This window comes from Egretta garzetta, unplaced genomic scaffold (genome assembly GCF_000687185.1).
Source record: "Egretta garzetta isolate BGI_Z169 unplaced genomic scaffold, ASM68718v1 scaffold270, whole genome shotgun sequence".
Lineage (NCBI taxonomy): Eukaryota > Metazoa > Chordata > Aves > Pelecaniformes > Ardeidae > Egretta > Egretta garzetta.
The window spans coordinates 1,080,086-1,097,835 of NW_009258274.1; the positions used below are offsets into that span (position 1 = coordinate 1,080,086).

At 59.6% G+C, this 17,750-nt stretch overlaps 1 protein-coding gene across 1 annotated transcript; it reads right to left on the reverse strand.

Annotated features, from left to right (window-relative positions):
• Positions 1-8,294: 8,294 nt before the first annotated feature.
• NDST1 (N-deacetylase and N-sulfotransferase 1) lies at positions 8,295-17,744 on the reverse strand. The gene is made up of 14 exons (XM_009635471.2): positions 16,933-17,744; positions 15,888-16,370; positions 15,584-15,671; positions 15,213-15,367; positions 13,965-14,150; positions 13,499-13,627; positions 13,142-13,324; positions 12,812-12,908; positions 12,534-12,657; positions 11,765-11,939; positions 11,377-11,547; positions 10,390-10,499; positions 9,411-9,513; positions 8,295-9,297 (listed from the first exon to the last, which is right to left on the reverse strand). The coding sequence occupies exons 1-14, from the start codon at positions 17,440-17,442 to the stop codon at positions 9,178-9,180; spliced, it is 2,634 nt and encodes an 877-aa protein (XP_009633766.1). The 5' UTR covers positions 17,443-17,744; the 3' UTR covers positions 8,295-9,177.
• Positions 17,745-17,750: the final 6 nt, after the last annotated feature.

Here is a 17,750-nt window from a genome sequence, read left to right on the forward strand (position 1 = left end):
TGTGGTCACCAGCTGCTTGGAAATCTTCCCCTGGCTCTGGGTCATAAGTACAGATTTTTATAATTATTAGCCTTGGTAATTTACCGTAAAATATTTATTCTGGCTCATTCTGAGACGTTTGATTCGTGTTGGGTCCGTATGGCTTTGGGGGGGGTGGGGGAGCGGTGCACAGGGAGGCACACGGCTGCGTGGGGCTGGATGCTCTGCTCCCACCCTGTATAAATATCCCTGCGGCTGTGTGTGGCCCAGGGAAGGGACCCTGGCAGCAGCCCGGAGCAGGGGTCCGGCTCTCCACACCACTCCTTGCCCCCTCCCCGCTGCACACACACCCCCCGCAAAGGACTCCATGCACTCATGGGCTGCGCCCACTTTCATGTCATGGGGCTCCCTCCCAGCCCACCCTGGCCGATGGGACCCCATGCCAGCACCGCGGCAGTCCCCGAGGACAGCCTGGTCACCTGCACGGGGGGGGTGCACAGCTGGGACCCCCCGCTCCCCGGCATGTCTGCAGTGGTGGCACTGCACGCTCCGGCGTGCCAGGCAGAGCCAGAGGCTGTGAATTCATATCAAGGAGGAGCCCAGCAACTGCTCGCCCAGCACTGCCAAAATAAGGGGGCAGCTGCTGTCCCCCCCCACCCCTGCCAGGCTGGGAGCGGCACTGCGGCGGGGCAGGAGGTGCCAGGGCTGTGCCGGCCAGCGAGCGGGCTGCAGGCAGGGATGGCCCCGCTCTCACCCTCCTTTTTGCTAGGGCTGAGGGGGGAACCGGAGGGTTTTGGGAGCTGCAAGCAGCTGTGAGCTGGATTCCCAGGCCTCTCCCTGGCACATCTGGAGCGGGGCAGGGAGCCAGCCCAGCTCTCATGGCTGCCAGCAGCATCGTCCTCGTGCTCGCCTCACTGGTCCCACCGTGAGCCCTGATGGGCAGGGTGGGCAGCCAGAGCATCTTCCTGGTGGCCATGGGGACGGTGTGCGGCAGGGGGGCGTGTGTGCATGTGGCAGTGGCATTGCATGGGGGCAGGACCAGTCCGTTCCCTCTCTGCTGCGGGGTCTGGCCGTGGCACTGCGGTACGGCTGCACACTGCCCATGTGGCCACCGGCCCTGCGGGACACGGGGCAGGGGAGGATGGAGGCAATGCCCTGCATGGAAGGGAGGGTGGGGAGAAAGTATCCCGGCAAATGCAGGTGAGGACAGGCGGATGGAGGTGACAAGGAAGGACAAGGAGCCGGAGTGTCCCTGAGGGGTGGCTGCGGTGAGCCCAGCATGCCCGGGTGGTTGGCAGGGCCGGGCTGCTCGTGCCTGGCTGTGGAGGAAGGGCTGGGAAGATGGGGGCTGAGGTGGGCTCTCCACCACGCTGAGCCCCCCATGCAAGGGGGGAAGATGTCCTCGAGCACCCTTCCCCACCACCCCAGAGCCTGGACCGACATTGCGGCTCTCCAAGCCCCAGCAGCCCTGGCAGCAGCGGCCCCGTGGTGCATGGGGAGGGACCAGCAGTGAAACTCAACCCAGATGTGCGACAGCAGGAAACCTTTTCACATTCCCCCCCTCCATACCTAGAGCTGGAAAGCCCCTCTAGCAGCCCTGGCTCCTGAGTTTCTCCTCTCTCACGTGCCCTGCAAAGGAGCCGCAGACGTCCTGGGGAGAAACAAGGACAGGGACTTGCCAGGGATGCTCTGGGAAGCTCCGAGGTCTTTGGGGAATGCTGCATCCCTGCCTGGGGCCAGCGGGCAGGGGAGAGGTGAGCAGCCCAGGGTGAGCAGCATCCCGAAAGCAACTTTGCACCAGGAAACAAACAGCGCCGAGTCCCCGCAGGGCTTAAGGGGAGGAAAAGTACTAAAATGTTTGAAACCTATATATTATGTGGGTTGATTTACACCTCAATGGCAGAGCCAGTCCCTCGGTGGTGGGAATGCACTGGTACCAGCATGGTTTTTGTCTCTCCCTGAGCCCAGAGAAGTTATATTTGCATTTACGTGGCTAGAAGCTGGGTTTGCTGAATGAAAAGCTGCCGGGACAGCTAGAGCCCTCCGCACCTCGTCGTCCTTTGCACACCCTCAGCGCTTGGAGCCTCGTTTCATGTCTGCCTTGGCTTTTCTCCAGGGCTCAGCATCACCTCGCAGCCCTTCCTCATCCTAAAGCTGCCCTGAGCCTCCCCCCCCGGCCTCGCTCGCCTGCCTCCCAGCTGTCCCCTGCATTATTCAGCCAGAACCATCTCGCCAGCCCCTATCTTTGTCCACTGGTGCGAAACCCGCCTGGTTCTACCTTTGCCAGCCGACAGCACTTACATGAGGAGCCAGAAGACATTGGGACACCCCTTTGGTGCTAACCCTGCTGGCTCTGGCTGCGAGAAAGCCACGGAGCACCAGGTCCCTAGGGAGTCCTGCTCCTTGGGGAGCTGGGGCTGTCCCCCGGTTCCTCCCCCGATGCCCCTGCAGCCCCTCTGCAGGGGGACAACCCCCCGCTTCCCTGCCCCAAGACCCTTGGGAAGTGGCCCCAGATCCCCCCAGGCTCGGAGCCGCTCCGACACCTGGTTTAAATAATAAGTGGCAAGAGAAGGGACAAAGGCTCCTGGTGGGAGGGCGGTGGGATGCAGGCAGCCCCGAGCTGCCCATCACCACTTCTCCTGTTTAACACTGCGCTCAGAACTGGATTAACTACAGCCGCCGGAAAGTGGGGATTAATGGAAATTGGTTATAAGACAATTTTCCCGGATGGAAAAAACATCTTTTTGTCATCTGTCCTTTGACATTTCAAGTCTGTTTTACATCTCCAGCGTTCTCTGATTTAGGCTGTGACATTTAAATGGGCGATTTGTATTTACAGTCTTAGGCATTGCAAATATCTTATATATAAATGTCTTCTAATGTATAGAAGATGTTCTATACATTTGTATCATCAAAACAAGACCTATGAATCTTTACAGGAAAATGTACAACAACTCTGTAATCCAGGGGGAGACGAGCGTATGATAAAAATACGTTGACCTTTCTCGGACACCACAATTTAGCATTATTTTATCGCAAAGTGTAAATACGTCACTTCAGAATCACGAGAGGCATTAGAAGAAATATTTTGCACACTCTTATTCAAGGACTTGGTGACTTGCACTGTCACCCCCCCTGCTTGGGCATCACCCCCCTCTGGTCCCGGGCCCCACGACAAGGATGCAGTAGGTACCAGGCCTGGAGAGCCAAGGTCCCGTCCCAGCAGCCGCAGGGGTCATGCGAAGGGACACGGCCCTCGGCAGGGCCGGCACAGCTGCTGTCCCCTCCCAGCACACAGCACTGCTGGGCGACACTGCATCAGGAGGCTTTCGGCTGCCCCAAATCTGACCTTCCAGGAGGGTTCCATCATCCCAGCAGGAGCCTGACCACAGCCAGAGCCCCATCGGCAGCACCTCTGCCCCCTCCCCGCCCACGGAGGTCCTGGTGTGTCACACCCGCACCCCACCTCCGTGGCAATATCCCCTGGGAGGGGGTCCCCAGCCTGGAGGAAAGGGCTGTGGAGGAAGGCAAAGCCATCACCACTGCCATGGTGTGAAATGTTTGCATCGCCTGGTTGTAACCTCCAGCCACCTGGTCTGGGGATGCCTTTCTCGGGGGAGCAAGGGGCTCCTCTGCTGGCAGTGCTCTCTGTTATTTACAGGGTGCAAACCTACCCTTGTCTCTCCCTGGGAGAGTGCAGCTTCCATGGCCCTTCCTGACTCCCTCGCTAGGTTTTCAGAGCTGAGGTCTTGGGCAGGTTTGTGCTTGCCGGACTCAGCCCCTTTCGCATACCTCTGGCAGAGCAGAAAAAGGAGGCTGTTAACTTGGTGGCGAGGGTCACAGCAAGATTTCTCCAACATAAAACCATGGTATAGACATTTTTTGATTGAAATAATTCTGATTTCTACTAAGTCTCCCTGTAAAGCTTGATTTAAATGGCAAGCTTCAGCAGGCTGTAAAGGCTGGAGACAGCACGGGGAGCTTGGAGGAGGAACCCATCCCACCTGCAAACTGCTGGGCACCCCCACCTCCGCCCCCTTTGGGAAGCCAACACAGGAGATGGCTTTCAAGTCATCCAAGAGGTCTCGTTCCTTGTCCCACCACCCACCCTGCTCACCAGCTGATGGAAGGCACAACGTGGGGGTTTGCACCCACAGGGAGCCAGGGCAGTGGGGCAGGAGGAGCTGGCCAGGGCGTACATGCACCCCGACTGCCAGCTCTGCCACCTCGTTCCCCAGCTGGAGATGCTGCGAACCCGCTCTCCATCCCCTTCTTCCCAGGGCTGAGCAAGCAACGGGGGTTTTAAATCAAGCGAGGCTGCAAAACTGGGAACTTCATCCCCGCTTTTGGGAGTGGGCTGTTTATGCCCACCCTGCCCAGGGCTGAGCCGTAGGTGGCTGAGCCGTGCTCTCCAGTAGCAGAAGGAGCTGATGGGGAAGTGGGGGTCTGCAAATCACCTGCCCTTCCAGGATTATAAACCCCTCAAGTGATCCTGGCAGCAACCTGGGAATCTCTCAGCTTTTCCCTCTTCCTGCAGGTCCTCCCCACCCAACCCGCCTGATGGAGCCCTGGGAACACAGCGCTGCACCCCCAGCCCTCCGGCCAAAATCCCTGTCCTGGTGAGACCCATGCAGCCAGCGGCACGGCCACCGGCATGGCAGCTCGGAAACACTTGAGACCCCAAACAGCCCTCTCATCCCGTGGACATAGCAGAGCCTCACAGACCCATGGAGTTGTGACTAATGGTGGCAGAGAGGGGCTGGGGAGGGCCGGTGGCATGTCCCCATGTCCCCTCCCTGTGCGCACCCCGAGGACACGAGAGCATCCCCGGGAGCTGCGAGCAGGCAAGGTGCTGTCAGGAGGGGGCTGGAAAATATCCACACTGGAAATCCTCATGCTGTTCACCCGTTTCCCTCCTCTCCATCTCCCTCTGTGGTGCCTGGGGACAGATGATGATGCCTGTAAAATAGGGTGACACCACTTTTGCAAGCAGGGAAGGGGGCGCCTTCAGGTCCCTAGCACGGAGGGTGGCTGGCACTGCTCCCTGCAGATCCCACCGGCCACCTCAGCGTGGGGTGAGGACATCGGGGCTCCCTGGCCTAACATCCCTCCCTTATTCCCACAGAAGGGATGTTGGCTTCAACCTTCTGGCCATCAGAGGACATCAGCTGCTGGCAAACCTCCAAGTGGGGTTTGAGACGGAGGGGACTGCTGATGTGCTCTGTTTTCCCCAGATTGGGTGGACCCTTCAGCCCTGGGGCCCTTCGGTGGAGCCCACCCCCTGCCCAGCACCCACAGGGGCTCCCGAAGCAGGTTCCCCTTCCGCAGCCCCGGTGCTTTCAGCTGGCCAGGGTGGAGGAGGCATCAGCCCAGCTTGGCCAGGGTGAAGGGACGCGTTGTGCATCCCACGGGGCGGCAGCTCAGCCTGTCCCCGAGCCCCCAGCCCTGTGCTACACAGGGTGCCCGGTAAATCAGTACTTTGTCCGGTGTTTATCCAGTCACACTCTAATTTGAAATAAAAAACGCAGCCAGTAAAAGGCCTTTATAGCTCTTCAGAGCTCATAAACCTGCAGCGCCGGCGGATGGGGGCCAGCTGATTGGGGGCCGCTAGGAAAATTTATTGCAGATTTTGGTAAGTTAAACATTACAGCTCTGTGAGCCCCAGGACTGGTTTGCTGAGCAGCTCCCAGCTCCGGCCAAAATCCCAGTCCTGGTGAGACCCATGCAGCCAGCGGCACGGCCACCGGCATGGCAGCTCGGCCCGCAGCAGGAGCTGGCCCTCTCAGCCCCTGGGGAGGTCAGGGGCTCCGTGCCAACGCCGGGTGGCTCTGCGTGGCTGTGGGGTGACGGGGTGTCACACATCGGCTGCGTGGGGGAGCAGGACCACAGCCACCCCACTGCTCTGGGAGGCACCCGGAGGGAGGATGCGGCCCCGGTGCTGTGCAGCTGTGCTGGGCCAGGGAGGGGGACCACAGGCCCCCTGCATTCACCCAGCCCCATACCTGGCCAGACAAGCCAGGCATCCTTCCCTGCTGGCATCCCTCCCTGCGGCACGACAGCATTGCCTGGCCCCGTGCAAACCACAGCACGGGCACTGCTGGGCTCCCAGTCCCTCCTGCAGCGGGGATTCACTGGCCCATCCCCAGGCAGTCGGGGAGGATGTGGGATGTGTTGGGGCACGGACACGGGATGTGTCAGGACGTGGCTAGGAAGACGTGTCAAGGCGCGGCCGCGGGATGACCCCCGGTGTGGAGAGCAGCCGCCGGGGCTGGACCCCGCTCGTCACAGCCACCACCATGGCCCTGCTCTCCGCTCCTGCCTGGGGGCTGGGGCTGCAGAGGGCCTGGAGCAGCCTCGGGCTCAGCTCTGAGCCCCCCGGGACCCCCAGGAGGCTGCTGCCTCCCAACCCACTGCCCCAGGCAGTCCCCAGCCCCCTGGGGGCTCAGAGCCGGGCAGGGGCTCCCCTGGGCTCTCCAGCGAGCATTTGTGGGGTGAGGCCTGGCTGGGAAGGGGGAGCTGCCCAGGGGCACGGCTGGGTTTGAGCCCTGAGTGGGGAGGGTGGCCAGGGCTCCTGTTCCCCCCAGGGTCCCTGCCAGCCACAGCTGCCCGGCCCTTGGCCCCTGCCCAGCCCGGCATGGATTTCACCGAGTTTGCACATTTTTGGCAGAAGCTAGAAAACATCACCAGTGCCAAGGCAGGCCATGGGTGAGGGGGGACGGAGCCTTCCTCCCCCACGGGTGTCCCGTGGCTGTGGGAGGGCAGAGCCCTCCTCATCCTCCCAGGCACCCCGGGGCCATTGCATAGGGCTGAGCTGTGCTCCTGGCCCTCTTAATTAACAAGCAATTAACTGAGGGCCAAGCAGGGCAGCAGCTGGTCCCACCTGGGGCAGCACAGCTGAGCCAGGGCGGGTTGCATGGATGGGGACGATGGGGACTGGGGGCCAGCCCCGGGCACAGCCCCCCTGCTCCTTTCCAGGTTTGGGCATACTGGGAAGCGAACCACAGGGTAACGGCACAGGGTGCACAGCCTGGCTTTGCTCCAGCAGGGCCAAAAATTAAAAAGTCTCCTTGTCTAGGCAGGCAGCTGCAGGGGTGCAGGCAGGCAGGCAGCCCACGGCTCTCCCCTCGCAGCCCCCTCTCCTCCGTCCGGCAGCACATCGTTTGTCACTCCGACAGGTTCAAACAAACCCGGCTGGGATTAATTAGGCTCCGTCTTCGTTTCCTCCAGCGCTTTGCAGGGGCCAGGCTGCAGAAGGCGGTGGGGAGGCAGCAGACAGGCGGGCAGGCTCCGGCAGGCAGGGACTGGCTGAGCAGAGAGAAGTGGGGGGAAGAAAGCAAGCGGGGATCCCTCCAGAACCCCCCAAATCCCTGCCCCAGCGCTATCACGGCCAGTGCTGGATGCTGTCCTGGCTGGCTGGGAAGAGGAGGCTGCGGGCGGCTGTGCAGCGTGGCGGGAGCCGGGACTAGACGGCTGCTGCCACCTCGTGCATGGAGGGCTGCTCCCACCCACACCCCCTTCCTCCCCAAATCCCCACAAAAGATGGGCCCAAAAGTCCCCAGAGGCAGCTGGGACCCCCCCGGGGGGAGGGCTGGATCCTGCCAGCAAGGAGAGAAACAGGCAACAACCAGCAAGTAAAACCAGAGCCCCCCCATTTTATTAGCAGTTGGTTCAACAGGACCTCGCACCAGAACCTGGGATCCCCTCCCAACACAACCCCACGGAGGAGCAGAGGGAAGGTGCAGCCCCCCACAGCCCCATGCACAGCTACAGATGGTCCTGCAAAAACAACCGGGTGGGAACCCCCGCTGCCAGCAGGACCCCCTCCCCGTCACCCAGGGTGAAATGCCACATCCCCCCCGCTGCCCTGGCCCCGCTCTGGAGGCAAGGGGGGCATCCCAGGTACCGCATCCACTGCCGTCGGCAACCGCTGCACCTCGCATCCTATAGACCAGCTCCATCTGAGGGGAAATTTGGGCCCTTATCCCGGCAAACCCCTGATAGCTCAGTCTCGTTTGCCAACCCCGGCAGCAAAACCCAGGGGGCAGGATGGGGCACGGGAGAGGCAGAGCCAGGGCTGTGGCTCTGTGCGGCACCACTGGTATAAAGACACGTCTGCGGCTGGGAAACTGTCCCCCGTTTCGCCACTGACCTTCGTCCACGTCACATGTAACAACCAAAGAGACCATGTAAAACCCTCGGGGTTTAGGTACAAATTCTGGCACCGAAGAGAAACAACACCCCTGCAAAATGGGAACCAAATGAACCCCATCCCCCCCCAACCCCCCCACCCCAACATTATTAAAATACTTTCGCTTTTAATATTCAAGAGGTTTAAAAGTTCTCAGCATCCTTCCGATTGCCGTTATCCCAACATCCACCTGGTCCCGGCTCTCCTCCGTGCCGGGGGACACCGGGCGCCACTCGGCTTTACCACAGGAAACACCACGCGTGTACAAGATCGCAAGGGAGGGTTTGGGGGGGACGGCAGCATGCCGGGGAGCACGCCGGGGCCAGCACGCCGGCCCCTTCTCCTGCTTCGCCGCAGTCCCACCACACTGCCCACAGAGGGGGAGGAAGGGGTTGAGGAGCTTGAAAATGAACAGAGATGACAAAAGAAATCGTGCTCAAGTCTTTGAAAGAAAATGCCACCTTGTTTGCAGCTTTTCCAAGTAGGTGTCAGGGGAATTCGGCAAACTCTCCTGCTTGCTGCCATGGGGCTGATGGCAGGAGCGGGTCGGGGTTCCCTCTGTGTTTTGGGTCTCCACCAGCTCCGTTGCTCTGCTCCAGCTCAGCAAAGTCACCTCCAGCATGCCCAGAGCGGCTCCTCCACCCTCGGAGCAGGAGGCGAGGGATGGCTCTGCTGCTGCCCTCAGGCCCAAGGGACTCAGGGCCCATTTTGGGCAAAGAAAGGGGGAATTTGTGCCACTTCTCCATGTTGGAGTGGGGCGGGAAGGGACCTCACCGACAGGCCCAGGAATTAAAAAGGAAAAATAAAACGAAAGAGAAATGGGTGTAGGGGTAGGCGGAGAGGTGGCAGCGCAGGGACCGCAGCCAGGCTGCCACTGGGGCAGCCTCCGGCGCAGCCGTCCGCTTCTGGGGGTCCCCTCCAAGGCGGCAGCCAGGTATTGCTGAGGAAGGTCCCGCCGGGTGCGGGGGTCGGCCCCGCTCGGGTATTGCTGGGCAGGCAGCGGGCAGCAGCTACCTGGTGCTCTGCAGCTCCTCCCGCAGCCAGGTGGGCAGCGTCTGCCCCATTTTGTACAGGAGCTTGGAGAGCTCGATGTTATGGTCCCTGTAATAGTCCCGCAGGAAGGCGCGCGACTGCAACAGGAGAACAGAGAGGAGAGTCAGGGGGACCAGCCCCAAGCCCACTGCCCCAGCACGGCCCCCCAGCCCCGCTCAGGACCATCCCAGGAGGCTTTCTGCATACTCACATCCGAATCCATCTCGGGGTACTTCCTCCCTTTGCTCTTTCCCAAGCATTTCGTTTTCCCTCCATCCAGAAGCTGACACCAGAATCCTTTCTTTGGATCAAACCTGCGAAGCGACAGCTCTGCCTCACCCCTCTCCCTCCCCGCTGCCTGCCGCAGGCAAGCACACCGCACAACAAGCCCCGCCGCTGCCCAGCCCTGCATGGGGGCACTTCACCTCTTTTTAATTTGCAGCCCAGCTAACATCTCGTTATCGACCTCCTTGTACGACAGCTTCCCCTGTACAGCCACACAGTGAGTGCCCTGACAAGGTTCATTCATCACCGCATCACCCTGCTGTGAGGGAGCACAGGGGTCTACATGGGTTTAATTACTATTTTCTGCAGCATCTTTGGCCCTGGATATTCTCAGGAGCCCCACGACTCCTGGGTACAGACTCAAGCCCAGCGCAGAGGTAAATTATTATTTCTCTAGGAGTTCTGGAGGCTCCTGCTTCCCATGGTGGATTTTAATGTCTGGAAGGCTGAGAGCAGGGTGGCACCCGCAGAGATGCCACAAGGCCAGCAGCAAGAGCTGCTCTCTGCAGCACATGCACAAGGAGATGGGGTGCTGGGGCTCAACACTATCACAAGTGGCGTGACTGCACCCCTGAACTCCGCTCCAGGAGCCCAGAGCTGCTCCTGGGCTGCCCAGGGTGACACCACTGTCCCCACCACAGTGCCTGGATAAGCACAGCAAAGCAGGGTACTTGTTGAATGTTATTTCTGATTGCAGCTACCCCAGTGTAGGTCACAGCAATGAGGAGCTGTTCAGGTGAGGAGCCTCAGGTGAAACCCTGATCTCATCAAAACCAGCAGCAGCTCTGCTGCGAGCCCCAGGGCTGGGGGCTGCCCTGGGACAATGCTGGGTGTCCCCAGGGGCAACCCACTGCACCAGGAGCAATGGCAGCTTGGAGGAAGGAGAAGCTCAGGGAAGGACTCACGCCAGGGTCTTGTGGTAATCGATGAAGTTGGTCACGCCAAGGAATTTCTGGACCGTCTCCATCACTTTGGCAGGTTCCGTTCGGAGCAGCTTGCCATCCAGGACCAGGATCTGCAAGGAGCAAGACAGGGCAATAAGGTGCTGCTGGCTCCCAGCCCTGCTCTTCTGGGGCGCAACGATGCCCTCACCGCACCTTTTGCCATCTTGGAGCCAAATTTGCCACCAGCCTGTGCAGGGTCCCCTTTTGAATGCTAACGTGCCCCCAGTATTCACTTAGGCTGGGTGTTGGAAAATTAAATGCAAATAAAAAACTGGGGCCAGGATCCATCTGGGACAACATCAGAGCTTCAGCTCAGGGCCACCCAACCCACAACCAGCCAGGATTGCATTACAGCAGTTACACCAGAAGCAGACAACTAATGGACTTTATAAGGTTAAATGATGGTGGAAAAATCTTTCAGGGACCGAGCCTGTACCCTGCCAGCAGAGCTCCACAGCAGGGCTGGCATCCAGCCCCATTTCCCCTGCAGGCAGCTCGAACCACGGGCAGCTTTGTCCGCTATTTCTGTCCTGCTTCGATGCCGCGGTGACACCAGACAGGACAGCCCCGCAGGGGTCTGTGGCCAAGAGTGGTGGGCGAGCAGTGGGTGCCCCCCTGCAGAGCCACCCACAGTCCTCCACCCCGCAGCCCCCTTTCAACCCTGCTTTGCCAGAGGACCAGCAGAAGGACCTACCTGCCCAGGATCAGGCACAAGGACATCTGTGTGCATCGTCCACCAACAACCTCACAGTACAAGGGCTCCTTTGCACAGTATCTGCCCTCTGCACCTTCCCCAAGTACTTTTACTCTTCTCCCCATGGTTATTAAGGTATAAGAAAGGCAGCTCCCACGGGAACAACCCTTGCAGCTGACTTGGGACCCAAGCTCTCTTCCCTGCGCATCCCTGCTTGGGCGAGGGGGGGCTCCCTGGGGTGCTCCCATCCTTACCTGGTTGGCGTGGTAGCTGTTCAGCCAGCGCTCGATGTGGGTGGCGTACCAGCCTGGCACCAGGCAGCGGTTCTGCAGGGTCCGGAGCTTCGGAGCAGCCTCGGGTCCTGCTGTGATCACCTCGTGGAAGGTGTATTTCAGGGCAACTGGGTCGTCATGAGCTCGCTGGTGCTGTCAGGCATAAGCAAGGCAGGTTTCGTCCTGGGGCAACCCAAATCCTGGGTTGCCCATGAGGTACTGCAGCTCCCAGGCCACGACGCCGTGTCCTCGCATGTCATCTTCAGCCAAAAAGTGCAGCACCCGCAGCCACCCCACCTCCCAAACCAAGCTGACAGAGGGAAGCCCCTAGCCCACCCACCCCAAGCCAGGGCAGAGGCAGGCAGCTCACCTGATACCAGGAGTAGGCTCGATCTGCAGGGTTGATGAGGATGGTGATGACTTTGGCCTTGGAGAGCAGGGCCGCGGCTCCCCGGGGAGCCACTTCTGAGTCAAAGTAGTTGGCACTTTTCTCAAAGTAGAAGTCAGAGGTGGTGTTGGAGGGGATGGGGAAGAACTCCATGTACCTGGGGTAGGCACAGTGTGAGTGAGGCAGGCAGACGGGCACTACAAGATCTCCCCAGCACCCCCTTTTGCAGGTGACATCTCAGACATTCTGTACCACACACTAACCCTGCAGGGTCCCTCCAGGTCTGACACACAGCCTGGGCCTCCACAAACCCCTCCAGCCATTTTGGAGGGCCCTGCCTCAACAGATTCGCCAGGCAGACCCCAAAACCAGGGGGTAGCAGATGCATACAGCTTCTGCTGAGGGCACCTCTGAGGCCCGGCAAGTGGCCTTTGCCTTCAAGACAACATCTCGGGGATAAACCATGGTGGTGTGGTGGTCTGAAGGCAGCATGGCAGCAACCACTGCCAATGCTGGCTGCACCGCAGATCTCTGCAGTAAGGCAAGGTCTCTGACCACCCAACAGAGAGCATGAGCACACCCTTGCAAAGAGCAGAGTCCACACAAGATTCGTCCCACCTTGCAGCACCCAGGTGCCCTCTGACAAGAGCCTGGTGCCTGCGAGGCCAATGGGAAACCCCACAAGACTGCTGCTCTGGTTCCCGAAGGAACTGGGACTCCCAACTCAGCCCCCACAATGGGGAGACCTTACCAGTCGATGCCCTTGTGATAGTTGTGTCCATTGAAGAACTGTATCTCCTCGAAGGTCTCTGAGCTGGGATAGTTGCTGCTCAGGTCCGGGTGCATCCCCAAGAAGAGATAAAGGGCAGTTGTTCCTTTGGACAGACAGAAAGCGAGAGCTGACTTGGGCCAAACCTCCCTCCGAGCTCTGCTTCAGGGCAGGAGGGCTGAGAGAGGCTCTCTGGGGGCGCGCGGGGGACCCGGGAAGCCTCCCAGCATGCTCACAGCACCAAGGGTGAAGGGAAGCACCTGTTTTTTGAGGCCCAATGATGAGAAGCTTTGGGAATCGGTCGCAGGTCTTTTCTTTGGACCAAATGTCTTTATGACGCTTGTCTTCACAGGGATCCTGAAACACAGCGGGGGAGGATTAGGGACAGGGCAGCCTGGATGGGACCACGCACCACTGCTCAGCCCCCTCCAGCCCAAGCAGACATGCAGGGAGGTCATGCTGCTCAGCAGGCAGGGCAAAGACTGGGGTTATTTCCAGCTCTACGGGACAAACTCCTTCCTGGCACCACCCACAGGACCACAAAGAGGCAAAACACCTCCTCTTCCCCCCATTCCAGGCACGAGGGGTACCTGCCACAGAGGGTCCTTCTCCTCGGAGAAGATCTGAAAGTATTTCTGTGCCAGCTGCATGGGCGGCAGCGTCTGCAGCTTCAAGTTGGTCCAGGAGTTGAGGAAGTGGACCAGGTGCTTGAAGGTGTATAAGCCCAGGCGGTCATTGCCATAATTGGACAGGTGGGTCATGAAGATGCTGATCTTAAGTGGAACAGATGGACCAGGGGTTAGCAGAGCCTCACCCAGCAACCATCCCACGCAAACAGCTCCCACCCTGGCCAAGGATGCTGGGGACATTACCCACAGTGGCACCAGGGGTGCCACTGCAAGAGACACCTGTCTGTCTGTCCCAGGCAGCCGGACAGCAGTACTCACAGGGTTCAGGAGCACGGTCAGGAACAGTTCGCCGCCGTTGATGATTTTGTCCAGCTCATTGGAGCCACCAGGGTACTCATTGTAGAAGATGGTGTGTGTGAAGAGGCCACAGGTTTGCCGGGGGAGTACCTGGAGCAAGGAGAAAGACGTGGATGGAGCATCCAGGGCTGGGTCCCCTTCCTCCTCCCAAACAAAAAGGGAGTCTTCAGCCCCTCAGAGGTCAGGATTGGCTCCACTGTCCCTCACCACCTTCAATTTGAATCCTGATGCCCACAGGGGATGGTGGTGGACAGACGGAGAAGCCAAAAATTGTCCTCACACGAGTTTCCCCCATGCAGGATGAGCAGAGGGCACAGACCCCTCAAATCATAGCATCCAAGCTGCCCAGAAACCACCCGCTGAGGTTCTGGGTTTTGGTGGGGGAGACAGAGGAGAGAAGCACTAGAGATAAAGCCTGGCCACCTACCATGATTCCGTTGTGGATGAAGCCACGGCGATAGCGAGCAGGTTTCAGGTGGGGGTACTCCTCTGTGCTCGTCACTTTGATTGACCAAACCTGCTTCCAAGCTTCATACAACTGCACGTGGACGGGGTAGACGCCCGAGTGGTGGGGGGCCACAGCGTACCCCATGTCAGTGGGGATGCCATGCTCCTGCAGAGAAGAGAGCAGGGAGTGGGTGACCACAGAGACCCCAAACCCACAACATCCCAAACCAACCTCTCCCCAAAGGGCTGCCCATTCCCAACTACAAACAGTCAGTTCATGCCTCTGGAGAGCAACCAGGGCAGGGCTGTGCCACCACATCCTCTCCTAACCAGGGCTGTCTCCATGAAAGGCAGCCCAGCAGCAGACAAGCTGGGTGGACACTCACTCCTCTGCTTCGCATGGACCTTCCTCATCCCCGTCATTTCTGCTATCATCAACAAAACAGAAGCAGCAAAGCTTTACTGTGGAGATTGAGGAGATACATCCACACAGGACTGTAAATTGGTTTATACCAGTAGATATAAAACAGCCTGGAAATTCTGAGCTGGACAACTGCCCATCCCAAGTAGGGATGGTCTGGTCTCTCTCTAATTAAGCATCTCTAATTATCAGACAATTAATTCAAGTTACCCTGAAGATCCTTCTCTCAGGCCATCAGACCGAATTATTATTACTGGGTCTGGCTTTACAGGGTTTGGATTCAAGACAGCTGTGAGCAAACCAGTTGGTCACACCATGGATCTGGCCTCAGCACTGGCTTCATCCAGGGCAGATGAAGGACGGTCCAAGAGGATGGACAACCCCTTACCGAGCTGAAGGTCAGAGCCTGCCTTTATAAACCAAACATGTCCCCAACAGCTCGGCCTGCAGAGGGAGTTTCCATCAGCAGGAGCCTCCCAGCACATGGCCACTGCTCCAGGATCTGGCATCATTGCCCAGCACAGCACCAAACTGCGCCGGGCTGAGCACCCAACCCTAGGCTCAGTTAAAACCCAGCACACACCAACCCAAGCCGATGCTTCCTCCGGCAGAGCCACGGGTCAGACCTCCGTGTCCCACATGGGCGGAACCCCCGCATCCCCCCAGTGCTGGGCTAAGCAGAGCAGAAGCAATGCACGGATGATGTCTCCCCTTGAACAGGCAACCCAGGCAGCTCACTGCCTCTCTGCCTCCCTTCTCCCATCCTCCCCCCATCACAAGCACCCCTGCCGGCGGCATCTTACTCACGACAGCGAATTTCTTGTTTAATGTCATCTGCTCGGCGAGAACCGACTGGTTGTGGAAGAGGTGAGGCTGCATGTGGCTCCACATGTGGGGGAACCACCAGAACTCCCTCACGTAGGACAGCAGCAGGTCGTCGCCTTCATCCTCGGCATCGGTACCTGCGGGCATGATGCTCGCTGTCACCACCGGGCAAACATGAGCAGCCAGGGTGGAGGGAGGGGGAGCCCCTGTCAGTGACCAGGTGATGGGGAGCAGCAGGGTGGGATGCCCAAGGACCCTCCTGCAGCCCCAACTTCAGCCTCTGAGCACCGGTTTGTGCCTCAAAACCAGCTGTATGGCACCAGCAGGCAAAGCGACGCCCTTGTCCTCCTCACCCGTGTGGAAGAATTTCCCTGAGTATCCCAGGTTGAAGGTGAAGTTCGGGATGTGGGTGCGCAGCTCATTCTGTGTGTCGAATAGTGCCTGGGAGGAGGGGAGAGAAAACAAGGCGTCCTCAGCACACAGCTGCGGGGACAGCTGCCATGCCAGGGTGAGGACCCGTGTCCCCGAGAGCTTTACAGAGGGGCTCCCATGGGGCCAGGGGATGCTCTGGGGGCAGGAAAGCTCATCCCTGGAGCAGGCAGAAGCACCCAGCCCCACGCATCCCCTGCCCACCCAGCCAGGACATCACAGCCGCACCTTGACATCTTCCACCTTCATGCGCGTGCCCTCCTTGCCCACAAAGATGTCATCAATGTCCACCAGGATGTAGCGGTCAAGGGGCAGGGAGAGCCTCTTGCCCGTCAGGAAGGAGACAGAGTCCACGAAGACAAGCTTGTGCAGCCAGAAGTTGAGGTTGTTGCCAAAAAGCACCCTCTGGATGCCGTCGTGGAGGCCCAGGTCCTGCATCACGGTGGTGTGCAGCGCTGCGTCCACACTCATGTGCGGGATGGACTCAGATGACTTGGTCTTGGCCAGGAGGACTGGCTCGTAGGTGGAGTGGTTGGACTGGAAGACGGTCCAGTCCTCCCCAGGGAGCACTCCCTTCTCCACCTCGCTGGGGCGCGTGATGTACAGCAGGGGCGACTTGGGGTTGATGCTGCAGTCCTTCAGCGCCAGGTTGGAGTGGAGGAAGAGGGGGAAGCCCTTCAGCTGGGCGCTCAGCAGGCTGTTCTCGTTGGCCTGTACAGGGAGAGACGGGAACTGGAGGAGACAGGACTCTGGGGACGGAAGCGTTGAAAGACATGCCAAGCACCCAGCCTGGCTGTGCAGGCATGGGCTCACCGGAGGCACCAATGGCCATGGTGAGGGGTTAGGTCATTAGGATCCAGGTGCTGGGTCCCCCTCCTTCCTCACCTGAGCATGGGGCACCCTCGTCCCCCTTGCACACCCAATCCTGCTCCTGTGAGCCCTGGGCAGAAGGGCGAGGAGCTGTCGAGCAAAATACCAGCTCATTCTTTTGGTGAACCCCAGCAAAGGTCACTGCTGGGAAATGGGATGCTAAAAGCAAGCAGACTGATCCCAGAGGTGTGTTTTTACCTCCAAAACACCCAGGAGCCGCAGTGCCCTTCCACGGGGACGGGGCTAAGATGGTGCCCTCTGCGAGAAGCCTGGACCCCATGCCAGGCTGCGGGCTGGCTCCACACCAACTCAGGCTGCTTGCAGAAAGGAAGGGGAGGGTGCAGCCCTCTGCTCACACCCGGCCTGGCCACGGGGTCTCGGTTCGCCCGACACACCCCCTTACCTTGAAGAAGCCGATGATGCCCACACCATACTCCACACAGTACTTGTCCAGCAGCTCCCGGTTCCAGGCGTCCAGGTTGACGTACTTGAGGATGTTCTCATAGATGATGAGGGCAAAGCGTCCCCGGTCTTTGTCGGTCAGTGTGGGCATGTCCCCCTTCCCCGGGGCGATCTCTGTCCTGTATTTGAAGCGACTCGACTCCAAAATGGCCACGATCTCCTGGCCCAGCTGGGAGTAGAGGCTCTCCACGAAGACCAGCACCAAGGGGTCTGTGCGGGAGAAGTCGGCCACCTTGAGGGTCTTCAGTGGCAGCAAGCGGGAAGGGGCGACCTTGGGCTCGTCGCAGTCCGGCCCTGTCACGTCCCCAGAGGGCTCCAAGCCCCTTTTCCACCCATATAAATAATACGCAGAGACAAAAACACTGAGCAGGCAGAAGACGAAAAGCAGGAGCAACACCACCTGCGGAGAGAGCTGCCGGATACCCCGCCGGGCCCTGGCCAGCACAGTCATCCTTGCATCCGCAGGGCGAGGTGGGACCCCTCTTCCCTGCCCACCCCCTCCCCTCGCGAGCCCCGGGGAGGGGAAGAAGCAACCAACCAACCCAAAAAAATAGGTAAAATAAAATTGAATACTACTAATAAATTAAAATACTAGCAGGCCGCCTGTGCAGGCTCTCTCCCCTCCAGCAGTCCGGCGTCCCTCGCTGTCCGCTTCATGTCACCATGGCAGACGCACCGAGAGTCCCCTTGCCGAGCTGAAATCCCCGTGGTGGTGGCAGCGGCAGCAGCAGCCCCATGGCCTCAGCGGGGCGAGGGGGC